The sequence below is a fragment of the Sorex fumeus genome, unplaced genomic scaffold, assembly GCF_029834395.1.
Source record: "Sorex fumeus unplaced genomic scaffold, SorFum_2.1 ptg000063l, whole genome shotgun sequence".
NCBI classification, from domain to species: Eukaryota; Metazoa; Chordata; class Mammalia; order Eulipotyphla; family Soricidae; genus Sorex; species Sorex fumeus.
The window spans coordinates 22,270,190-22,297,169 of record NW_026606120.1 but is presented as its reverse complement, the minus strand read 5'-3'; the positions used below and the strand labels follow the sequence as shown (position 1 = coordinate 22,297,169).

General features: G+C 40.4%; 1 protein-coding gene across 1 annotated transcript; it reads right to left on the bottom strand.

Moving 5' to 3' along the window:
* Positions 1 to 18,021: 18,021 nt before the first annotated feature.
* Positions 18,022 to 26,603, bottom strand: LOC130034946 (protein SET-like). The gene is made up of 2 exons (XM_056126452.1): positions 26,483 to 26,603; positions 18,022 to 19,165 (listed from the first exon to the last, which is right to left on the bottom strand). Exons 1-2 carry the CDS (start codon positions 26,601 to 26,603, stop codon positions 18,129 to 18,131), a joined length of 1,158 nt encoding a protein of 385 aa, XP_055982427.1. The 3' UTR covers positions 18,022 to 18,128.
* Positions 26,604 to 26,980: the final 377 nt, after the last annotated feature.

Sequence of the window (26,980 nt, the reverse complement as noted above, 5' to 3'; positions counted from 1 at the left end):
ATGGGCACTCGATCATTGTATGAATGAAACGCAAGCACAAAAGTTTGTAAGTCTGTAACTGTACCTCACAGTGATTCACTAATATTTTTTTAAATGGATCCCAGGAAGGAAAGTGTCCATAAATGATGCAATGAGCAAGGCATCCCACATGTCTCATTACTATCTTCAAACCAAAAAAAAGAAGTTAGAGGCTCAAAAACTCACTGAAATCACATCCAGGGTCTCATCTTATACAATCTCACAGACCACTGACTTGGGAAGCCACATTTAGGGCCAGAGTAGAAAAAATATATAAGAATAAGGTAAGTCTAATCTCAATATGTTTATGTTGCACATTATTATATCTCCTATTTGGGAAAAATGATTCTAGGTAATCCAGTAGGTGTTTTCCCAGTCTGGAAACTAACATAAATATGACTCAAGGACAGGACTCAAGGGAAAGGTAGAAACTTAACAGTGATCAAGGGTTTGACGTTGGACATTTAAGTCTTGCCTGACTCAAGCAAAAAACTATTGAATAAAATTTGTCACATGGGTGACTGGAAGTGATCCGTCCAAAATGATGTGAGGAGAGGAGAGAAAGTTCAGAAATGTTGTCTCTGCTTGATGTCAAACTATTCTCTAATCTGGATCCCTGTACATGAAAGAAAATGTCAGACAAGTAGAAAGGTCTCAATGTTTTCTCCACTATGTATCACAGAAGGCAGATAGGGGGCACAGGTGGTGGGATCATTCCCATGATAATGATACTCTAGGTTTGACCCTCATTCAAATGCAATCCAATGTATGACAACCAATACATGTCTGCGAGGCCCCAACACATGGTACATGGCCTTTACACTGCCATTTCTCCCTAGAACCAGGCTTTTTGTCTGAAAAGATACACTGTGCAGGAGTCTCCAGAGTAGAGACTGCAGAGGGTGAGTCACCCTAAGCAGAGCACATTACAAAGCCCTGGAAACTCATAACCGCACAGAACTGACATGGCAACTGTTTGGTCCTCTCAGGCACTCAGACCTATGACTACCAGGCGTTGGGAGGAGCTGGACACAGATCCTATGAGTCCTTCTGATTAAGAACCTGTTAGTTTCAATCAGCCTAATCAGTGACTGAATAAATAGCAGTACTCCTACATAAAAAAAAAAAACCCTCCCTCATTGAAGAAAAGCAACTTCCATAGAAGCAGGCAGGGGGTTGGAGGTAAAGGGTGATGGGGCGGAAACCTGGGGACACTGGTGTTGAAATACCGTATGTTGAAATACAATGGTGGAGGGACAGGTGTTGAAATACCGTATGACTGAAATCCAGTCATGAACAATATTGTAATGCTATAATAATAATAATAATAATAATAATAATAATAATTTAAAAAAAGAACCTGTTAATGAGGTTGCTGAAACAGACAAAGGAACACACTCATTATCACCCTGCAGCTCAGCTCTCCATAAGGTAAATCAGAAACAGGGAAAGTCACGCTTTAATCTCTCAAAACAACCTCTGAACAGAGGACTCTGTCCCAGAGGTCACATAATGCTCCCAGGGAGACACTGGATCTTACGCTGCCTCACAGAAAGACAAAATTTGCATGATTCTTTCACAGATTTCCTTCACAGACCTCAGATAGACCCCACACCTTCATGAGGAACCTCACTCAAGAGAATAGAGACCTAGGCTGTGAGATCCCACAGAACCTCAGGACTGCATCAACACTAGAGACTGTATACACAGGGGTCTGCCTGTCCAGAGATTGCACTTTAGGACACCATACAGGGTCCACAGAGATGTTGACTCACAAATTTCACATAAACCCCAAAGTTACTCTTTAGGATCTTAAGCATTTACCAGTTGATCAATTTTCAGTAATTATAGAATATTCTGGTAGGACAGGGGAAAAATAATTAGTATTTCATGCTCAAGAACCAAAAAGTACTTAGACATTGTCGACATTTGTCTTTAATCTACATATAATAGATATAACATTTGAGATATGTGAAAATTTGTACTTAAAATTTGTACTTTTATATAAAATAATCCTTTCATTAAGCCAAGCACAGCAGAACACAACATAGCAGGATGATGATTATCTTATGACTTCTTTTTGTTTTGTTTTGTTTTTTGTTTTTTGGGTCATGCCTGGTGATGCACAGGAGTTACTCCTGGGTCTGCACTCAGGAATAAGTCCTGGAAGTGCTCAGGGGACCATATGGAATGCTGGAAATGGAACCTGGGTCAGCCGTGTGCAAGGCAAACGCCCTACCAGCTATGCTATCACTCCAGTCCCTGTCATGTCTTCTTAATACTCGAAGGGCTAAAGGTCAGTTTTAAAGTAATCCATCTACAATCTTGACCTTTATGATTAGTTCCCTGGATGTTTATAGAAGTTTCAGTTTAAAATACCAGGTAATGAATTCCCACAGGAAGAAACCTCAAGGAATGCTCCCAGATTTGTGCAATAGTTTGTTCTGTGTTCACACAACTTTACTGACATATTTTTTCTGTCATTTCATTAGCCATTTAGTGGTAACAAGCAATATGAAATAAATTATTTGGGGCTTGCTATGGGGACAGGCTTGAGGGTGGTTGGGAAAATGGGTACAATGGTAAACAAAAGTCACAGAGGTGGTGGATTTGGGGTTAGAATATTGAATGCTTGTAGTAAACGCACCATTAGCAACTTTGTAAATCACAGCGTTTTAAGTGACAAAATAAAAAAAGTTTTATTTTATTTTTAAAAATAAAACAAAATTCAAAACAACAATGAGATATCATCTCACACCACAGAGATTGGCCCCCCTCCAACAAAACAACAAAAAGTAACCGGTGTTGGTGCGGATGTGGGGAGAAAGGGGCTATCCTTTACTGCTGGTGGAAATGCCGACTGGTTCAGCCCTTTTGGAAAATTATGGGCAATTCTCAAAAAATTAGAAATTGAGCTCCATTTGACCCAGCAATATCACTCCTGGGAATCTATCCTGGAGAGGCAAAAAAGTATAGTCTAAATGACATTTGCACTTCTATGTTCATTGCTGCACTGCTCACAATAGCCAAAATCTGGAAAAAACCTGAGTGCCCGAGAACAGATGACTGGTTAAAGAAACTTTGGTACATCTATACAATGGAATACTATGCAGCTGTTAGAAAAGATGAAGTCATGAAATTTGCAAACAAGTGGTTCTACATGGAAAGTATCTTGCTAAGTGAAATGAATCAGAAAGAGAGGGACAGACATAGCAAAACTGCACTCGTCTGGGGAATATAAAGTAACAGAATGGGAGACGAACACCCAAGAATAGTTGAGATAAGTATCAAAAGATCTTATCCATGGCTTGGAAGCCACAGCACATGCTGGGGGAGAAAAGGCATCTTAGTTAGAGAAGGGACCACCAAGTTAAGGGTGTTTGGAGGACTCACTCAGGATGTGAGTTGCATGCTGAAAGTACACTATAGACCGAACACAATGGCAACTCAGTACCTTTATTGCAAACCACAACACCCTAAAGGAAAGAGAGAGCAATAGAGAAGCCCTGCCACAGAGGTGGGGTGGGGTGGGGGGATGGAAGGATGAGAGGGCTACTGGGTTCATTGGTGGTGTATAATGGGCACTGGTGGAGGGATAGGTACTTGATCATTGTATAACTGAAATCCAAGCACGAAAGTTTGTAAGTCTACAACTGTACCTCATGGTGTTTCACTAATAAAAAAAATTAAATATATAAGACAAATGGAAAGTTAAATAAATAAATAAAACAAAATTCTTGGAAACCCTGGTCCCTATTGTGAAAACAATGGGTCCCTCAAGATGTGTGGGCTGACTCCCTGCCCTGCCAAAGCCTGAGCAGTCACACCCACACCCACCACTGCAGCCACGTGAAGGGCTCAACTCCATTGCTTCATGAAAATACTACGCAGAGGTGCCAAACTGCGAACTATTTCAGGCACTCTTGTGACCAGGCTGAGAACTCTGATGTATTCTCAGAGTCAGATGGGCAGCCTCCTGCAGCCTCCCCCACACCCCACATACTTCTAGAAACCCCAGCAGCCATGTGCAACTTCCATGTCTGCCACCATGTCAACTCATTGGTCCAGCCATAGTCTCTGGACTTCATTAGGTCACACATGTGACCGTGCAACACCTCTTAATTCCTCAATAACAAAATGCCCTAGAAATATACCAAATTCGATGGGAAAATAACATAGAACTCAATGAACTCAACAAAAAAAACAACACAGAAAACTCTTCTTTCAACAAACAGCTTAGTTGTCTCTTGGACAAGGACTTAACAACCCTGGGATAAACTATAAAAGTATTCATATAAAAATTGACTTTTTATAATTATCAATTTTAATATTACAGATTTGTTGTCTAATTGATTTTAACTCTAGAATTGTATCCAGTTGTAACTTTTGGCTACATTAAATATTTTTTAATCATTTAAAAGAGAAAACCTACTATGCCTCTGTTATTGAAACACAATAAGAACTTCTAAAGGCCATGTCTCAATGACAACAAATCATTTATATGTTTATACAACATAAATATGCATGTGTATGTATGTATATATATCATGAGGGAATTACAAAAACATTGTTAAAATTCTCTTTAAATTTTAATTATTTTTATGAAGTAGTACACAATATTTGATTACGTTTAATATTCAAACCCTGGAGCGATAGCACAGCGGGTAGGGAGTCTGCCTTGCACGCAGCCAACATGGCCGACCCGAGTTCGATTCCTCCGCCCCTCTCGGAGAGCCCGGCAAGCTACCGAGAGTATTCGATATGCCAGACACAGTAACAACAAAGTCTCCAATGGAGACGTTACTGGGCCCGCTCGAGCAAATCGATGATCAACGGGAGGGCCTTTACTTTACTTTACTTACTTTTAATATTCAAACACCAATTCCACCAGCATTCTACCTCCCCATCACCATATTTTGGAGGTCTCAATCATGAACTCCAAACCCTGCCCCAAAGCATAACCAAAATAATTTATTTTATATTGTTTGTTATTAATAAAGGCTAGAGAGATAGCACAGCGGTAGGGCATTTGCCTTGCATGTAGCCAACATGGCCGACCCAAGTTCGATTCCTCTGCCCCTCTCGGAGAGCCCGGCAAGCTACCGAGAGTATTCGATATGCCAAACACAGTAACAACAAAGTCTCCAATCGAGACGTTACTGGGCCCGCTCGAGCAAATCAACGATCAACGGGAGGGCCTTTACCTTTACCTTTTACCTCCCAAGGATGAACCAAGAAGATTTGGAATACCTGAACAGACGCATCTCACCATCGAGGAACTTGACATGATACTCAAGTCTTTCCAAAAACAAAAGCTCAGACCCAGGTGGATTCATCAGTGAATTTCCTTTAAACCTTTAAAAGGACAGGGCTAGAGCAATTGCACAGCGGGTAGTATGCTTGCCTTGCACACAGGCGACCTGGGCCAACCCCGGTTCGATTCCTCTCCCCAGCAAGCTACTGAGAGTATCGCATGTCAAAGAGTGACAAGCTACCCGTGACGTATTTGATATGCCAAAAACAGTAACAAGTCTCACAATAGAGACGTTACTGGTGATGTTACTGCAGCAAATCAATGAACAATGGGAGTGCAGTGTTACTGCCAATACTTTTCAATCTTTTCTTGGAAAAGATTGGAAACTGAAGAAATAGAAACACTCCTAAACATTGCTATGAGGCAAATATTACCCAAAGACACCACAAAAATAAATAAATAAATACAATGCATATATATATATATATATACATACATATATATATCCTGTGCTGGAGCGATAGCACAGCAGGTAAGGCGTTTGCCTTGCAAGCGTCCAATATGGCCGACCCGAGTTCGATTCCTCTGCCCCTCTCGGAGAGCCCGGCAAGCTACTGAGAGTATCACACCTGCACGGCAAAGCCTGGCAAGCTACCCATGACGTATTCAGTATGTCAAACACAGTAACAACAAGTCTCACGATGGAGATGTTACTGGGCCCACTTGAGCAAATCGATGAATAACGGGAAGATCACGACCATATATATCCCGATATTTATCAGCTGCAATGATCTTCAACAGAATACTACAAATAAATCCAACAACTCATCAGAAAAATCATATACCATGACCAAGTAGGATTCATCCTGGGGTTGCGAGGATAGTTTAACATTTAAAAGTCAAGCAAGGGACTGGAGCAATAGCTCAGCGGGTAGGGTGTTTGTCTTGCACGTGACCAATCTGGGTTTGATTCCCAGCATTCCATATGGTCCCCTGAGCACCGCCAGGAGTAATTCCTGAGTGCAAAGCCAGAAGTAACCCCTGTGTATCACCGGGTGTGATCCAAAAAGCCAAAAAAAAGTCAATCAACATAATAAACCATATCAATAAAAGAAAAATTAAAACTAGGTAATCATAGCAATAGATGTAGACAAGCATTTGACAAGATCCAGCACACCTTCATGGTAAAACTTTCAACAAAATGGGAATTGACTTGCCTCAATATAGTCAAATCATCTACCTCAATCCCACAGCAAGCATTATTCACAATAGGAAAAAACTAATGGCTTTCTCCCTAAGATCAGACACAAAACAAGGTTTCCAGCTCTCACATGTCCTATTCAACTTAATACTGGAAGTACTTGCCACAGCCATTAGTCAGGAAAAATATATAAAGAGCATCCAGATAGGAAAGAAAAACATCAAGCTTTCACTATTTGCAGATGATATGATACTATACTTAAAAAATCCCCCCAAAATACAAAAAATCTATAAACAATAGATTTGTATAGTAAAATGACAGGTTACAAAATCAATGCCCCAAAGTCTGTGGCTTTCCAATGTACAAATAATGAAAGAGGAGAGAAAGATAATTGGAAAACTATCCCATTCACAATACAATTGTGCCTCAGAAAATTAAGTACCTAGAAGTCAATTTCACTAAATTGAAGATCTCTGCAAAGAAATCTACAGAACACTACTTCCAGAAATAAAAGACGATATGAGAAAACGAAAACACATCCCTTGCTCATGGATTGGGAGGATTAACATTGTCAAAATGGCAATACTCCCCAAATACTCCCCAAAGCATTATACAGATTCAGTGCAATCCCTAAAAGGATATATATGATATTTTTTCAAAGAAAAGATCAAATACTCTTGAAACCCATATGGAACAGTAAACCCCCATGAATAGCTAAAGCAATCCTTGGGGGAAAAAAGAATATAGGAGACATCACCATTCCAACTTTAAACTGCACTACAAAAGCAGTAATAATTAAAGCACAGCATGGTTTAAATAATATAATAAAGACAGAACCAGAGACCAATGGAACAGAGTGTATATCCTGACATGGATCCTCAAATATATGATTACCTAATCTTTGAAAAAGAAGCAAGAAATATAAAATGAAGCAAGGAAAAACCTCTTCAACAAGTGGTACAGGGAAAACTGGGCACTACATCCAAAATTTCAAACTCAGACCTCTTTATAATGCCAGGCACAAAAGTCAGAGCAAAATAAATTAAAGACTTCAATATCAGACCTGAATACATAAGGTTCAATCCATAAGGAGGAAAACATAGTTAGAACTCTCAATGCCACTGAAGCTCAAGACATATTCAAATATGAAACGCCACTGACCAAGCAAGTGGAAGCAGAGATAAACAAATGCGATTACATTAAGCTAAGAAACTTCTGCATCTCAAAAGAAACAGCAACCAAGGTACAAAGACAGCCCACGTATTGGGAAAAGTTATTTACTTAATGCTCATCTGATAAGGTGTTAATATCCAAGATATATAAGGCACTGGCAGTACTTTACAAGAAAATATCATCCAATCCCATCAAAAATGGAAGGAAGAAATGAACAGAAAATTCCTTGAAGAAGGAATTCATTATAACAAGATGTTGGCTTACCCACCATCGTGATCAAATACTGTGAACTACTTTATAAAATAAAAAAATTAAAAAATATATATAAATAAATTTAGTCATCAGTTCCACTTATAATTTAAGAAAAATCAAGATATATTTTGGTATCCTTATAGCTATATCTTGTTAAAAATAAATCTCAACATTAATTTACTGTTTAATTATAGAAAAGCTATACATGGAGTCATTATGCATGGAAAAAGGTATATTGATCGCTGTGTACAAGAAACAGTAAGTGAAATGAAGACAAATTACTAAGAATGAGGAAATAAGAAACATATATATGTTTATATATAAATATATAAACATATAAATGTTTATATATGTTTATATATTACATATATGTATATATAACGATATATATAAAACACATATATAAATCATAAACATACAAATCATAAACATACAAATCATAAACATACTAATATTAGCACACAAAACGTCTGAAAGCATGAAGAGAAACAAACCAATAATACATAGCATTCATCTATAGATTTATGGGGGGAAATGAGGACATGAAGCTTTTATGTTTAGTTTTACATTCCTCTTATCTTTTTTTATTTCTTCAATTAAAAAACACTGTGATTTACAAGTCATTTATAGTTGTTTTAGACATACAATACTGCAGCACTGATTCCACTGCCAGCGTCAACTTCCTTTGTTGTCTCTCATATTCCTGTCCCCTTCAGGGTCCCCTCTTAACAGGCACCTTTCTAAGTTCAGTTGTTAAAGTTTGGGTCTCTTGATATCAGCGTTGTTATCTCTGTGACTTGGATATTGAATTCTGTCAACCCTTGATGTCACTTTTGTACCTGAATTCCCTAACCTGGCCCCTGCTGCTTCTCATGTGTTTTTTCTCCCTTCCCACTACTCCCCTCTTTATTTCCTTCTCCTCATTATACTCTGGGGCCAAGGTTTATCTGGGCATCCCCCCTTAAAACATTAAATTCATAATCCAGTTATTCTATAATACCATAGAAGTTATATCATCCTGTGTTTATCATTCTTCTTCTGGCTTACTACATTCAACATGATGTCTTCCAGTCCCATCCATATTTCCACAAATTACATGATTTCATTTTTCCTTATAGCTGTGTAGTAGTCCTAGTGTATATACAATACATCTTCATGATCCACTTATCTATCACTGGACATCTATGTTGATTCCAAATTTTAGCTATTGAACTGAGTGTCTCAATGAACAATTTTTGTTTTTTTGAATAAATGTTTTTCTGTCCTGGAGATAGATACCCAAAAGTGGAGTTGCTGGGCCATATGGGAGCTCATTTCTGATTTTACGAGTCCTCTCCATACTGTTTTCCATAGAGGTGGATCAGACAATATTTCCACAAGCAGTGGATGAGGGTTCCTTTATCACCCCATAACCACCAGCAGAAATTATTCCCAATATTTTTGATATGTGCCATTTTCACTGAGTAAGATGATATCTCATTGTTGCCTTGATTTGGACTTCCCCAATAATAAGTGATAATGAGCATTTTGCCATATGACTGTTGGCCTTCCATTGGTCCTACTCATCATTAAGACCTGATGTGGGGAATATTACTGGAGTGTGGGTCTCACAAAAATGCCAGGGAGACTGACACATATCTCGTTCTAGAGCTCTGGTCCCAGCTAGAGCATTCTGATGGCCTTGGCCAAGGCAAGCAGGATAGTGGCATGAACAGCAACCAGTGGGGCCCTTGTTCAGCCCCAGGCCATATGCCCAGGGCAGAAGGAACAGCCCAGCCCCTGCAGCCCTTTGTTCTCAGCAACCCGACCAATGACATGACTTGGGACAGCAAGTATTATCAATCGTCATACTGGAGTCTGACCAGGGCAGTGGCTTCTGAAATGGCAGGAGACCCTAATGCAATGGCTGGTGTGGATCTGCTTCTGCCAGACTCCTCCTGGAGGAATGAATCCAAGGAAACCTCCATCGGCAATGAAAAGCTCTTTCCAGGGATCGGACCTTCATGCCCCTACCAGTTTGGTGATAGGGATTCAAAACCCAATTCAGAACGCCCATGCCTCACCTCAGACACCACTGCAGAGCCCCATTCTCCCTGCAGGCCCCTCAGGCCTCTGCGGTACTACCCTCTGTCCCACCCTGCTACTCTGTTGAGCTCCAGCACTGAGACCCTCTCCACTAGACTGGCCATACATCCTCATTCCCTAGAGAGAGATGGTAAACATTGCAAAGATCTCTCCTTTGTTGTGTTTGTGTGGCTGTGTTGGGTGGGAATGTCTGTGTGTCTGCATGTACAGAGGCCAATGATCACTAAGGGAAGTGCGGTTGTCAGAGATCTCGGAGCTCATCTTCTGCCAGGCAAAAACTTCAGAGCATGAGCTGACGCCACACAACTGGTAAGAACAGAGGAGACATCTGAGTTCTGCAATTCCCAGACAACCATCTTTTGTCTTTCTCTTTGCCCTACCACATTACCTTCCTCTGCCTCCAAAGTGTGCTGCCTGCCTCATAATTCCTAGTGAGAAGTTTGGAGACAGGTATTCATCTAAAAACGAGTCGCTGAGTCTCCAGGCTTAACCATGGAAAACACCAGATCACTTGAAATCATCCACCCCCTAAACGCTTGTATTCCTGGTACGATCTCCAGGTGGCACTGTTTCCTTTTTCACACTGAAAGTGCATACTCTTGCTTCCTTTGTAATTTATTCCTCATCAAACCTTGGAGGTAAAGTTGAGTTTATTAATGAGTCTTCACTCAGAGTTAAGGAAATAACTATGTCTACAACTCAGACACAGTTCATGCTTGCTCTTTTTCAGTTTCCAAAACTGGACAAAGGCTTTGTGGGGCCTGGGAGTCACTGAACTAGAAACAAGTGGTAACATCTGTCTCCTACTCCACCCCTAACCCCCAGAGGAGAGAAGACAAGTTAGGGTAAAGGAATCTGGAGGGATCTATTCCAAGTATGGGATGTGCTGGGAACTAAGAGACAGAAAAGTAAATTCACTATTTCAGCCCTCACTGCCAGGTGTGCCCTCCAACCAAAGAAAAAGACCAAAAAACAAGCCTCACAAACATCAATAACTTATACCAAACTATGCCAATGAATTTCTTCATCTCGATGGTCTCAATTAATGTCAACAGCCAAAACTTATCAATCAAATGCAAAGAGGAGCCAGATATATCATAAAATTGAATCAAAATTTCTGCTTCCTACAAGAGACATATTGTGATAAAAGGTAAACATCTAAATCTGGAAAACAATCTTAAAGACAAACAATTCCTGAAATATATGGTGTGGTCTTACTTGAATTAGACAGCATAGACTTCAGATTAAAAATATGCTATCTGGGACAGGAATAACCATGCAAAGTGGTCAGAGAGATTTGAAGGTCTAAAAGGCAGTTGATCTCACATATGACCAAACTCAACTCAACCCCTGAACCACATATTGTTCCTTGAGTACAACCAGGAGTGACCTCTAAGCATAGATCTAGAAGTAAGCACTGAGGACTTTTGGGTGAGATCCAAAACAAAAAGATTATATACAACAATGCATTATACACTGAAGAGGGATTTATCTAGGGATGCAAGGATGATTTAGTATGTGCAAATGAATTAATCTAATTCAACACTTTAAAAAAAAGGAAAGAGAAATACTATATAATCATTTTTATAGCACAGCAGTAGGGCGTTTGCCTTGCACGCAGCCAACATGGCCGACCCGAGTTCGATTCCTCCGCCCCTCTCAGAGAGCCCGGCAAGCTACCGAGAGTATCTCGCCCGCATGGCAGAGCCTGGCAAGCTCCCCGTGACATATTCGATATGCCAAACACAGTAACAACAAAGTCTCCAATGGAGACGTTACTGGGCCCGCTCGAGCAAATCGATGATCAACGGGAGGGCCTTTACCTTTACCTTATAGAAATGTATAGAAAAATATTTGACTAATTTTCTTTTCTTTTTTTAATTGAATCACCGTGACACACAGAGTTACAAAGCTGTTCATGGGTGGGCTTCAGTTATAGAGTGTTTCAACACCTATCCCTCCTCCACCAGTGTACATTTTCCACCACCAGTGCCCCTAGTTTCCCTCCTGCTACCCTTCCCCTAGTTTGGCTCTCTCTGGCTCTCTAGCAGGCACTTCTCTCTCTCTCTCTCTCTCTCTCTCTCTCTCTCTCTCTCTCTCTCTCTCTCTCTCTCTCTCTCGTTTTGGGCATTATGGTTTGCAATACAGATACTGAGAGGTTATCCTGTTTGTTCCTTTACCTATTTTCAGCACGCAATTCTTATCCAGAATGATCATTTCCAACTTTGTTTGTCATAGTGGTTCCTTCTCTATCCCAACTGCCTTCTCCCCGAGCACTTGTGGCTGGCTTCCAACCGTGAACCAATCCTCCTGGTTCCCTGGTTCTTCTTTCTGTTGTCCTTGCATAGTGGTCTCGTACTATGTTTCTTATATCCCACAGGAGTGCAACCGTTCTATGTCTATCCCTCTCCTTCTGACCCATTTCACTCAGCATGATATTGTCCATGTCCATCCATTTATAAGAAAATTTCATGATTTTATTTTTTCTAACAGCTGCATAGTATTCCATTGTGTAGATATACCATGGTTCCTTTAATCAATCATCTGTTCTCAGAAATGTGGTGTGTTTCCAGATTCTGGCTATTGTGAGTAGTGCAGCATTGAACATAGAAGTACAGATAGCACATCTGCTGTGTTTTGGTGCTCCTGGAGAGTATTCCCAGAAATGATATTGCTGGGTTGGATGGAGCTCAATTTTTAGCTTTTTGATGGATACCCGTATTGTTTTCCAAAATGACAGAACTAGTCTGCATTCCCACCAATGATGAAGAAGAGTTCCTTCAATTTTGTTAAAGTGTATTATCTTCTTTTTTGATTCATGAATAATATTTTATCATTTTTATTTATCTTTTTTAATTGAATCACCATGAGCTAGACTTACAAAGCTTTCATGTTTGAGTTTCAGTTATATAATTATCGAACACCCATCCCTCCACCAGTATACATTTTCCATCACCAATGACCAATGTTCTCGTATCCTTACCTCTCCCCCTGCCTCTATGGAAGACAGTCTCTCTCTCTCTCTCTCTCTCTCTCCTTTTGGGCATTATGGTTTGCAATAATGAAAGGCCATCATGTTTTGTCCTTATTTATTTTCAGCACACATCTCCCACCCAGAGAGATCCCTCCAACCACCATTTATTTAGGGATCCCTTCTCTGTCCCAGCTGCCTTCTCTCCCAGCTCATAAAGCAAGCTTTCAGCCATGGACAAATCTTCCTGACCCTGTCTCTACTGTCCTTGGGTGTTTGTCTCATATTGTGATATTTTATATTCCACAAATGAGTGCAGTCATTCTATGCCAGTCTCTCTCTTTCTGACTCATTTCACTTAGCATGATACTCTCCATGACCAACCACTTTTAAGCAGATTTCATGAATTCATCTTTTCTAACAGCTGCATAGTATTCCATTGTGTAGATGTACCAAAGTTTCTTTAACCAGTCATCTGTTCTCGGACACCCGAGTTGTTTCCAGTTTCTGGCTATTCAGGGATCCAAGTAGGGTTGGTCATGTGCAACAGAATCTTTGTATTTTTTCTCCAGCAGCCCACCCTTTTTCTTTTTCATGTTATTTCCTGCTTTCTTTCTTTGTAATTATTGGAATAGGCCCATAGACAGAATTTCATTGTGTGATTTCTAAACAGTGAGCACAGAAGATAGTGTGTGTGAAACCATCCTAATGAGGAGATTTTGTATAGTGAATACTCTTTCTCTGCCTCTTTATTTTTGGTTTGTGTTTGTCCCATATGCAGTGATGCTCAGGACTTGCTCCTGTCTCTATGCTCAGGGATCACTCCGGGTGGGGGTAAACACCTTGCCCACTGTATTACGGCTTTGGTCCCAATGACCTTATGTGCTCATCATTGCCAGATGTACTTGACTCTAAGTTTTTCCCCTCTGTCATTTTGTTCATTTGGCAAATAGAGAGAAAACAATCCTCCATTAGTATGAATTTACAGCTACAAAAAGCATGTTCTTCTTTGTACCTGTCAATGCGGACATACACATGGAAACTGCAACTTGTCATGCATTATTATTTTCTCTCATCTCAGGAAGATGGTTGGCACAGTGTTGAGTGATAGTAGCTGCACTGGAATTCAAAAGACACTCCAGATAGATTTGTGTCATTCCACTGCCATTTGAATACAGAAATAATTTCCCACATTTAGATTTTAGTGTCCAATTTCCTATATGAAACCAAGAGAAGAAAATAAGACTTCCACCTGCCCTGAAGAAACTTGTGTTCTCTCTTAGGTATGTCTTTCTTTCTCTCCTGTTTTCCCTTTACTTTTCTCTGTGGAAATTTTAATATAAAACTGTTTTGCTTCACACACAAAAATAAATTAATCAAGTTTTTTAGTAATTTTAAGATTTAATAGATTTAAATTTTATTAAATTTAATCATTATGGTTTTCACATGTTTACAAGTGTTAACATTTAAAGTTTGAGTGTGTACAGTTAATATAACTCCCCACCATCAAAGTTCCTCAAAGCCTCCACCAATGTCACTGTGTCACCTCCATCCTCTTTATCTCCCCCCAACTCTTCCCCTTGTTTCGTAGTACCAGTTTTGTAATAAGAGTTGTTATCATTTGATAGTAACATTTCATCGCTCTGTTTCTTTGTAGATCACAGTTGAGTGAGACCATCTGATATTTTATTCTCCCTCTGATTTATTTCACTTGATATTATGTTGTCCAGTTCCAGGCAAATGGAAGTGAACTAAAAGATTTCATTTTTCGTTATAGATGCCTATTATTCCATTGTGTACACATACCACAAATTCTTTATCCATTCATCTTTAGGTTGTTTCAATAGTGCGGCTATTGCAGTTGGTGCTGTAATAAGATCGGTGTTCATATATCTTTCAAATTAAAGATTTGGTACTTAGAGGATAGATGTTGAAAAGTAAAATCACTAGGCCATATGGATATTTCATTCTTGTTTTTTAGAAAATTCTCCATACTATTTTTCATAGAGGCTGAACAGACAAAATTCCCTTGAATAGTAAATGAGGATTCCTTTTTCAGATGTCATAGACTTTAAACTGGTATTTTAAATGTACAGGGAATGTGTCTTAATTCCTCTGTTATGAGAATTTTAATGTAAAAATATTTTAAAAAGGATGAAATATATATATATATATACACATATAGTTGTATACATATATACCATTGGAATGTTGGAGAAATCATGACATCAAAATTAATGAAAAGTATAAACCGGAGTCAGGTACATTAAGAGAATATAACAAGTGTATATCTTCCATTATTGACTGCTTGGTAGTCAATTTCATAACTTCCTAAATTGCTCTTTAAAAACTAGTATCATGACAAACTGTCCAACAAACACTGTCCTCCCATTGTTCATCGACTTGCTCGAGCGGGTCCAGTAACATCTTCATTTTTGAAACTTGCTGTTACTGTGTTTGTTTGGCATATTGAATACGTCACAGGGAGCTTGCCAGGCTTTGCTGTGAGGGCAAGATACTCTCTATAGCTTGCTGGGCTCTCCGAGAGTGGCAGAGGAATTGAACCCGGCTTGGCCGGGCTTGCTGCATGCAAGGCAAACACTCTACCACTGTGCTATTGCTCCAGTCCAGCATCATGACACAATGGTTTATTTTTTTACCTTTTTCCAAAATCCGTCCCTTCACCAGTGTACATTTCCCACCACCAAGAGCACCAGCTTACCTCCTGCCTCCGTGGCAGGTACTTTTCTTCTCTCTCTCTCTCTCTCTCTCTCTCTCTCTCTCTCTCTCTCTCTCTCTCTCTCTCTCTCTCTTCTCTCTGTCTCTCTTTAGTGTGAGTCTTGCTAGTGGTTTCGCGGTCTTGTTTATTTTTTCAAAGAACCAGCTCTTGGTTTTATCGATCATTTTGATTGTGTTTTGGGATTCCAGCTTGTTAATTTCTGCTCTAAGTTTTGTTTTTTCTTTCTTCCTCCTGCCTGATTTGGGCTCCTTTTGTTGGTCTATTTTCTAAGATTTTAAGCTGTGTGGTTATTTAGGTGGGCCTTTCTTCCTTCCTGATGTATGCTTGCAGAGCTATAGACTTTCCTCTTAAAGGTGCTTTTGCTGTATCCCACAAGTTCTGCCATCTCATGTCCTCACTCTCATTTGCTTCCAGGAATCTTATGATTTCCTCTCTAACCCACTGATTGCTCAATAGCCAGTTGTTTATTTTCCAGGTATTTAATTTGATTCTCCATTTATGTGTGTTACTAACTTCTAATTTCAGTGCCTCATGATCTGAAAAGAGAGTTGATACCATTTCTGTCCTCTTAATGTTTTAGAGGTGTGTTTTGTGTCCAAGCATGTGATCTATCTTGGAAACTGTTTCATGTTCATTGGAGAAGAATGTATATTCAGCTTTTGGGGGATGAAGGGCCCTAAATATCTACTGACTCCCTCTATCCCACTTCATCCTTTAAATCCAGTATTTCCTTGCTGGGTTTTAACCTCATTAACCTATCAAGGGGTGACAGGGCAGTACTGGTCTATAACTAATAATGTGTTGCTTCCAATGTCTTTCCTCAAGTCTATTAGTAGTTGTTTTAAGTATTTTGCTGGTCCCTCATTGGGCACATACACATTCAGGAGTGTAATTTCTTCCTGATATATGCATGCCTTGATTATTAATAAATGACATTTATTGTCTCTTGTAACCTTTTTCAGCCTAAAATGCATGTCGCAGGATACTAGTATGATCAACCTGGCTTTTTTGAGGAAGTTGTTTGTTTGAAGAACTACTTTCCAGGCTTTCACTTTGAGTATGTGTTTGCTTGAACTATTCAAATGTGTTTCTTGTAGACAGCAGAATTTTAGATTCAATTATTTAATCCATTTTGCCACCTGTGTCTTATAACCGGAACATTTACATCATTGATTATTGTGATGGGGTTTTGTGCCATCTTTCTTTTAGAGGAATTTTATGCTTATGGAGTTTGTCTTGCCTTACAGTTGTTACCCCTTGAGTTTTTCTTTTAAGATTGATTTTCAGCCTATGAAGTTCCTGAGCTATTGTTAATCCGTGAATTTCTCTATCATTCTTTCAAATCTGAATAAGAATCTTAGTGAAGCCTTCATTTTGTTAAGTTTTTGAACTATATCGCACCACTGTCCTCAGGATTACAGGGTTTCATTCAATAGTTTCGCTGTAAATCTAAGGAATTACATGCTGTAAATCTTTGCATGTAATTCCTTTCTTTGATCTTGCTTCTTTCAGTATTGTATTTCTTTTTTTTTCTTTGTGTACACATTTAGTTTTATTGTAACAAAGCAACTTGTACACTTTTTAACGTTTAAAATTGAGCATCTTTTCTTTCCAGTGAAACAAAAAAAGAAATTTAAAAATAAAACAGGAACAAAATTACAATAGAGAATGTCAATTCCAAATAAGATCCTACAGGTTCTGCTGATTCTCCCATCGAGTGGCAGGGCTCAAGTCATCATTAGGAGAGAATTTTATTTTAAAAGTGTCACCTTAAACTGCAAGGATGTCCGTTAGACATCACAATTAAACATGCCAAAGGAGAAGCCATGTTGTCAAAATGCCCACTTAACCCACCCAAACATCTCAAACCCACCCTTTTGCTGACCTTCTATAACCCCATTTTTTTAAAGATTTTTTTTCTTTTTTTAAACAAGAGAAAGTAGACAGATACATGTTGGTAAACGCTAACTGTCCATATTCACATAGAGACACAGTGTCATCTCTGAGCCCAATATACAGAGAAAGGAGAAAAAAAGCTAGAATTCTATGCACTACTACACAGGGGCCTGGCCCTCCAGCTTCAGCAGAGCTAAGGGTGCAGAAGGTCTTTCTTTTTTCCCCGCAGCGCACGGTGGTGTAGATTCCATCAAGTCTGTGTTGAGACGAGAAGTGATAAAATTTAATTTGGAACAGAAACCAGTAGTCTTTCCCCACTGAATTCTGTTCAAGGTATTTCCCCGAATTAGGTAGAGAACCATGGTGTAAAGGAGAGAAAAAGAGACCTCAAAAAACAGGGCGACAGACTGAGCACAGGGAGTGGGGACGGGGAGGGGCGGGGCAGGGCTAGGGGAGGGGGAGAGAAAAGAAAAAAGACTGCATCTTGCTCCCAGGGATTGGAGAAAATTAAAAAAGATTGGAATCCGTCAGTGTTCCGTTAGTCATCTTCTCCTTCATCCTCCTCTCCTTCCTCTCCCTCGTCGTCATCTTCATCTTCTTCACCTTCATCTTCATCCCCTTCTTCATCAATATCTTCCAATCCTTCTTCCTCTTCATCATCGTCGTCATCTTCTTCTCCTTCCCCTTCTTCATCATCCATGTCAGGAACCAAGTAGTACTGCAATGGGTTTGGCCAAATGTCGTCGTTGATGACCTCGCCGAGCTCATCTGCACCAGCATCCGAATGGTCAGTGAACCAAGTGAAGAAGCTCTCGGGTTCCTCATGCTGTCTCTTCCTGCTGGCTTTATTCTGTGTTTGACTTGAGCGTTTCGTCAAATCCTTTCCAGATTTCCATTTGATTTCAGTGGCCTTTGAAGATGGATCACCACTCTCATTCAGATGAAATTCTTTGGAGAGAACTTTATTTTCAAAGTAAGGGTTTTCATCAAAATAAAAATCTATTCTGTAACCTGATTTAATATCTTCAAATTCTGTCACTTCAACTCTTGTCAAATAATGCAGCGCCTCTTCATCCTCCTCCCCAAGCAGCGCAGACACTTGTGGATGGTTGACAAATGTTGTTACCCAAAAGTTGGGGATTTGGGCGATCAATTCCGACCTCTTCTGAAAAAATGGTTGGCGGAGTTTGTTATACTTCTGTTCTACTTTCAAAATCTCCTCACTGGCTTGCTCATTAAGTCTGTCTATTTCATTTTGTACTTCATCAATATGTTCAATCGCTTCCTGCTGCTCTTTTTCTGAGGTCTCGTCGGCCCCGTCGTGGTTGGAGTTGAGCTCCTGTTTACTGACTTTGGCCGCCGGCGCCGACACGGTGCTGCTCCCGCGGGGGGGCGGGCGGGGAGGCGCGAAGGGCAGGCGACGGGCGGCGGGGGGGGGGTGGGGGGGCGGCGGCGGCGGCGGCGGCTTCCCCTCTCGCCACACGCGCGGCTCCTCGCTCGCTCCGGCCGCCTCCTCCCGGGCTCGCTCGCTCGCTCGCTCGCTCCCCGGCGGCTGGCGCGCGCGGCCGCTGCGGCCTGGCGACGAGGGCGGGGCTGGCGCGGCGCGGCGGCCGGGCCGGGCGGTGCGACGGCGGCGGCGGCGGCGAGCGGGCGGGCTGGCTTCACTCACGCTCGTGCTCCAGCTCGCTGCTCGCTCTCCGAGCCGCCTCCTCCTCCTCCTCCGCCTCCTCCTCCTCCTCCACCTCCACCTCTTCTCTCAGTATTGTATTTCTATCTACGGTATTTGTCATTCTGATTACAATATGCCTTGGGGTCTTTTCTATTAGGACCTATTTTAGATGGTACTCTGTGGTCTTCTTGGATCAGGATGTCTGCATTCTCCAGCACTGGGAATGATGTCTTTACCTACTAATATCTCCTTGGGGTTGCCTCCCTGTCCCCCATGGTACTCTAATGATTCTTTTGTTGTTCCTCTTCAATTCATCCCAGAGTTCTCTGATCTAGATTGGAGTTATTTTGTGGATTTTCTCTATCTTTTGATGTTCCTTAGAGGTTTTCTGCATCTCATCCTCAAGTTCAGTGATTCTATCTCCAGCCGTTGTTACTCTCCTGCTAAGGGCACCCATTGAGTTTTTATTTCATCAACCAAATTTTTAATTAATGGATTTCTGTTTGCAATTTTCTTATCACTAATCTAATTTCCTTCTGTATTTTATTGGCTGTCCATTCCACTGTATCTTTGAGCTCATTAAGCATTCTCACTAGTTTGTTTCTGAATTTTCTTCAGAGAGATTACCTATGTGAGTTTCAGGGCTCCTCTATTCATCCACTCCTCATTGTGTTTTTCTGCGCTGTTTACCCATGATGCCCACTGTACTCTGGAGGTTGATTCTTTCTAGCACGCTATTAGCCTAATCCCCCTCACTGCCTGGGAAGGAGCTGGCGGGGTTTGGGGATGGTGGTATCTTCTTTCCCTGAATGAGATAGGGTGGGGGAAATTAACTGGCGGTCACAGGAGCAGTCACTCACCCCAACCTGTGGGAGGAACAAGGCAACAGGGCAATAGATTCTGTGTCCCAAACTGCATCCAGCTTTTGGGCCCCCAGGAAACAACACTTAGGTTTAGAGAGGAGAGCCTGGCAAGCTACCAAGAGTATCTCGCCCCTGCGGCAGAGCCTGGCAAGCCACCTCTGATGTATTCGATATGCCAAACACAGTAACAACAAAATCTCCAATGGAGACCTTACTGGGCCCACTGGAGCAAATCGATGAACAATGGGAGGGCCTTTACTTTACTTTCCTTTTTAGGTTGAAGAGATTGCCCAATCATCTCCCAGATCGATAAGCTATGAGATACCAGTGTAGATGAATATTTGTACATCTTTACTAGCAGTGCAGGCATCCCTCCCTTTCACATATTTTTTTCTTTAAAAAATTTATTAGTGTTTGGGGCTGGAGCAATAGCACAGCGGGGAGGGCATTTGCCTTGCACGCAGCCAACCCAGGCTCGATTCCCAGCATCCCATATGGTCCCCTGAGCACTGCCAGGGGTGGTTCCTGAGTGCAGAAGCAGGAGTATCCCCTGTGCATCGCAGGGTGTGACCCAAAAAAATTATTAGTGAAGTTTATACCAGCTTGAATCAGCTTAAATCAGCTTAATCAGTGGCTGAATGAATAGCAATAATCCTACATTGAAAAAAATAATAAATTTTAATTTTTTAAAGTAATTCTACTCCTTAAATTTCTAGGAAAATGTTTTTAATTAAGTAGTTTATCAATGGAAGGCACTTTGCCTATATGAACTTTGTATTTTCTCTTACAGGGAAATTCCTACCTACAAAGTAAGCAGTGCTTCTGGGTTCAATTCTCTAAAAACTTCAAATATAACCTTCACTTTCACTTACAGCTAAAGTTCTGAGTAACAACAGAGTAAGGATTAACAGCACATATGGTTACTTAATAGAATAAAGTGAAATATTTTTATTTTTTATATTCTAATGTTTTCCCTGTTCATTTTTTATAAGCTGGTGCTTGTTATGATCACTTGTGGGTTTTATTCCAAAGGAATTTTGTTTCTCCCTCCCCCCTTTTTAATGAATCACTGTGAGATACACAATTACAAAACTGTTCATGATTGGGTTTCAGTCATACACACCCATTCCTTCACCAGTGTACATTTCCCACCAGCAATGTCTCAGTTTCCCTTCCATCACCTCCCCTAAATGATTATATTTCTTATTTAATTTTTATTTTCCAGTTCCCCACATAGTAAAACAAACTAATGTAAAAATTCTAAACTCCAGAGGATGAAAAAATAACAATGTATTTTTGTATTTATTATTAGTGAAAAGTGTGGGAAAGTAAAATTGGCTCAGATGAATTTCATGTGTGCTTTCAGTGTAAAGAAAAGTGAATCAGAGCCAGAGAGACAGTACAGGGGTTAAGGTACTTGTCTTACATGTGACAGACTTGGTTAGACCCGCTGCTCTGAATGTATACTGCTGAGCGCTTCTGGGCGTGAACCCTAAGTACAGTCAGGAATAATGTTTGAGCACTACCGGATATGGCCCAAAGGAAAATGAACCAATAATCTAGTTGAACTATTTATTTCTTAACAAGCTATTTATTTATGTGTATAGTAGAGTAGCTATTTCCCTACTTAACTGCCCTAGGAGGTCAGCTAGAAACTCAAATGCTGAACAGTATGGTAGCTATAAACTGCTAAGGCTCTAAGTAAAAAAAAATACCTATATTTAGGAAAATTTCAATACTGCCTTTTTAAAAGTTGCAAAGCAAAAACTTGATGTTGGAATAGTGTGTGCTTGAAACCCTTTTATTAAGCATTTTGTAATTTAGAGCCTAAATAAAAATAGAAACAAGAGGGAGGTAAGAAAAATACGACATTGTTAATGAGAGTTTTCTTTGCCTTGGTGGTAATATAGTTTATTTATGCATTGTCCATAGTAAAAATAATTTTGTATATAATAAATAAAAATGTGATTTGCATGACACAAAAAGCTGCATGTAAACATAATGAAAGAAGGCAAGATTATGAAATTGAGATTATGGCTCCTGACATGCCCTGTGATCAGACGTGCTGTGCCCTCATGCTTGGGCTCATGTTTCCTCAGAATGTGGCTAAGCAGGGGCAAGCTGTGACCCCAGACGGCATTTCCTGACAGAAGCACAGGAAGGGGATCAAGATAAGCCTTAGCAGACTGTGGAACAACGCCTCTGAAATAGTAAAGAATATGGGGGATTGATGATGTAGGACTTCTTAGAAACAGCTTCAACTGGCAAATGCTCTTGCTAGTCATTACTGAAAGAAACAAAAACATTTGGGGGCTGGAGAGATAGCACAGTGGATAAGATACTTGCCTTGCATGCAGGCCTACCAGGTTCTATCCTTGGCATCCCATATGGTCCCCCAAGCCCCATCAGGTGTGATCCCTGAGTGCAGAGAGAGAGGTAACCCCCGAGCACTGCTGGATGTGGACCCAAAAATCAAGGAAACAAACAAATAAATAAAAACATTTAAATATGAAAAAGGAAAAAACAAAATTAGTAAAGTCACAGATTACATTTCTTTCAGCTAAATTACCTCGGGAAAAATCATCCGGTAGTACTTATTTTTTTTTTTTACCTATTTCATTAGATAGATAAACACAGTATACGGGGATATGGCCACAAAATTTATGTTTTGTTTGTCTTTGCTCTTTTCTATGTTGAGAAATGTATAAAATGTCACACATGCCTCTTCCAGGAAATATTTCATGGCAGTATTGATGGCATCCCTGACTGCTATAAAACTTACTCCCTTTTGGCTAAACTGTGTGTGGTATCAAAGAATCCCTGTCAAAGCAGTTCTAATTGTAAAGAACATTGAAGGTATTGCATTTCTGGAATTCAAGTTATACTATAAAGCTATAAAAAACATACATTTGTGTGTGCATAACTGGAGTCAAGATGCACCCTCAAATGAGTAGAATAGAAATGAGATCCAAGAGATAAGTCCTCAGATCTATGTACAGCTAATGTATAATAAAAAAATTCGCCTATGTGGTCTCCCAAACTCTACCAGGAGTGATCCCTAAGTGCAGAGCCAGAATAAGCACTGAGCACCACCAGCTATAGTGCCAGATCAAAATTTACTAATAATAAACTTTGCAGCATACAGTGTTCTAACACCACACCTCCCACTTGTGCCATTGTCCCTCCACCAGTGTCTAAAGGACCCTTCCCACCATCTTGGCAAACTTAGTTCTCTAGAACTACTCCCAGGTTCTGTTACGTTGGCCGTTATTCACTTTAGCCTTTTGTTATTCTCTTTTATGTTTCTTTGTAATCCACACATGAGAAAAATGATTCTCTATCTGTCCCTTTCCTTCTGATTGACTTCAATCAGCATGACACCCTCTAGTTCCATCCAGCTAACAGAGAATCGCAGGACTTCATCCTATCTAGTATTCCATTGTGCATATGTACCGGTTCCTTTTCTCCTCCCCCAATTGATTTAAACACTGGTTTACAAAGTTGTTTATGATGCGTTTGTTATAGGCATTCAATATTCCAACCCCAATTCCACAATCACTGTGACATTCCCTCCACCATTGTCTCCATTTTCCTAACCATTCCTCAAAGCCTGCCCCTACAGCAGGTCCACAATATTTTATTTTATATTGCTTGCCACCACTAAATGGCTAATAAAATTATTTAAAAAATGCTTCATTAAAATAAAATTTTTAAAAATTTCAAAAAAAAATCTGGCTATAGCACACGCTAGGGGAAATGGCAGCTCAGACAGAGAAGGGAGCACCAAATAAAGGGTGTTGGGAGGATCCTCTCAGGATGGGAGAAGCATGCTGAAAGTAGACTATAGACCAAACATGATTGCCACTCAATGCCTCTTTTGCAAACCACAACACCCAAAAGGAGAGAGAGAACAGAGGGGAATGCCCTGCCACAGAGACAGGGTGGGATGGGGGGGGGGGGAAGGGAAGTGGGAGAGATACTGGGATCAGTGGTGTTGAAGAATGGGCACTGGTGGAGGGATGGGTACTTGAACACTGTATAATTGACACCCAAGAACAAAAATTTTTAAGTCTACAACTGTACCTCATGGTGTTTCACTAATAAAAATTTAAAAATAAATAAATAAATAAATAAATAAATAATCTGGCTATACTCAGTAGAGCAAGGAATGCCCCTTCATTCATCCTGAGCAAACTGGATAGGTATATACAAAAGAAACCTTTTTTGCATAAAATATGCAAAAACTAATTAAGAATGGATTACTGACATCAAGATTAACCTGAATCCATAGAACATGTTGAGAAGAACATATGCAGGCAGAGCTATCTAGGATATGGATTTCAGAGGTGCCTTCAGTTATTTGCTTCCATTAGCAAAGATAACAAAAATAAGAAAATTGCACTATACCAATTAAAATTTTTTTACATACCAAAAGAAACGGGATAAAAGTAAAGACACCCTTCTAAATGGAAGAAATGTTCACACACTATATATTAGATGAGGGGCTAATACTCAAGACACAGAAGTCCTCATAAAGCTCAACAATAACAAAAATTTAATGATACCATCAAAAGTGGGAGAGGAGGTGAAAAAACACTTCCTTCAAAGAGGACATTTGGATGGCCAGGCATATGAAAAAGTGTTCATCATCACTTTTATTCAGGTAAATGTAAATCAGAATGTCAAAGAAATACTACCTCACACCAATGAGAATGGCGTTATCAAAAGACGGGAAGCAACCAGTAGTAAAAGGAACCCTCATCGACTAGTCATCTGGTAGCTTCTATATAAAGTAGTCTGGAAATCCAAAAATATAAAACTAGAGTGTCCATATAACCAGAGATTCCTTCTCTGTGCATTTACCACACACGAATATTAGCTTGAAGAGACACGTGCACATCTATGTTCATTGTATCACTTAGAGAAATAACCTGAACCTGAAAACAACTAGAATGTCCAGTGACAGATGAGTGGATGAAGAATTTCTATTATGCACAATGATATAGTATGCAATTATAAGAAAAGATAAACTATCTGCATTGAAAACCATAAGGCCCAAAAGAAGAGGGGGAGAGAGAGAAAGAGAGAGAGAGAGAGAGAGAGAGAGGTGTTTGCCTTAGTGGCAGACAGTGGGAGAGGGGTCGGGTGCAGGAGGGAAACTGGGATCATTGGTGGTTAAAAAAGCACACTGGTGAAGGAACAGGTATTGAAACATTATATGACCGAAATCCAATCATGAACAACTTTGTAAATATGTATATCACTATGATTCAATTAAAAAAAAAAGAAAGGGGAAAAGAAAAAAAAGAAAAGATGAACTGATGCAGTTTGCCGAAACACACATAGAACTGGAAGGTATGATGCTAATAAAAGAAGTCAGAAGAAAGGGCTAAAGAGAGAGCTCAGTGGCCCAGAGGACATGCTTTGCATACATGAGGACTGAGTTTGGTCCCCAGGCACCACCAGGAGTGAACCTTTAGCGAGGAGAAAGGAGTAGGCCATGAGCACTGCCAGGAGTGGGCCAAGAACCAAAAATAAATCAGTCAGAGGACAAACACCAACTGATATCACTCATCTGTGGTATCTATAGAGAGAAAACAAAGAAATGGTATCAAGTGAAGACAAACCCAAGGCTATGAATTACAAACCTGAAATTATCAAGTAAGAAGGGAGTGAATATGGGAGGATGAAAGGCAGACAAGAATAGCATAAGAGCATGGGTAACTTAAGGAATGGGGAGGAATGGTAACTCATCAAATAAATCAACACTATTATAAACATGTTGCCTAAACTTCAACAAGAGTTATTATTATTAATGGTTCTAACAATAACTGACCCCAATTTTGAGGGCAGACAAAATTTTGCAAAGATTTGGAAACATTCCAACACCTCTTGAAACAAGGTCATAACTTCTTAATGCTACAAAGAAGCCCAGAGGTCTTTGAGTTGTGCCAGATCACATCCCTGAAAAAAAAGCGTTGGTTGGTCTCTGCTGGAACAGGCCTGGGGTACTTCCACCTGGAATGGACAAAGACTGCTCTTGTCCTGACACGTCCACTCCACGCTGCAGGAGACAAGAGGCACAAGTTCAGCCAGCAGCGTATGGCAGCAACGGGGAGGGTGGAGAAGGGTGAGCAGCAATGAGAACCTGCAGCCCAGAGCCCCTGCCCTGTCCCCACCTGTCCAGGGTCCCTCCACTGCCCCCACATTTCCCTGACACCTTCACTCCGAGGGCTTTTTCCTACTTGATGTACTATTCAATCCCCTCTTAGATCTCTCCCAGGAAGCTAGCAGTCATGGGGTTAAACCACAGGCCCTGGTAAGCAGAAGAACGCGAGAAGGGAAGGGGAGACACATTACCTTTGTGGACGTGCACTGAGGCTCCAGGTCCTACCAATTCATTCAGGTCAACTGGAAATGGGAGGATGGGGTCAAATGATGAGGAGAAGAGGCGAGCGCTCTCGCAGGATGTTACCACCATGTCCACCTATGGGAAGCCCTGGGAATTGGGTCAAGCTTAGAGTCATCTGAACCCTGCCAAGAGTTATCTCTGAGTCTAGAACCAGGACTAAGACCTGAGCACATTTTGATTTGCAACCCCTTGAGCTAAGACCATCCCCAAACCTCAGTATGTGCACTTACAAGAACATTTGATTAAGTGTCTTTTTTGTTAAGGGTCTGGATTAAAGGAATTGTACGTGAATGTGCTACTATTGCTAACATGACATTGTAGGTAAGGGCATTGGTGTCAATGTGTGCTTTGGCTAAGAGAGGCTTTGCTATGGGACTTATATCTGGAACCATAGATATTAACAGTCATTTTTCAAAATGTCTTATTGCTAAAAGCACTGATACTGA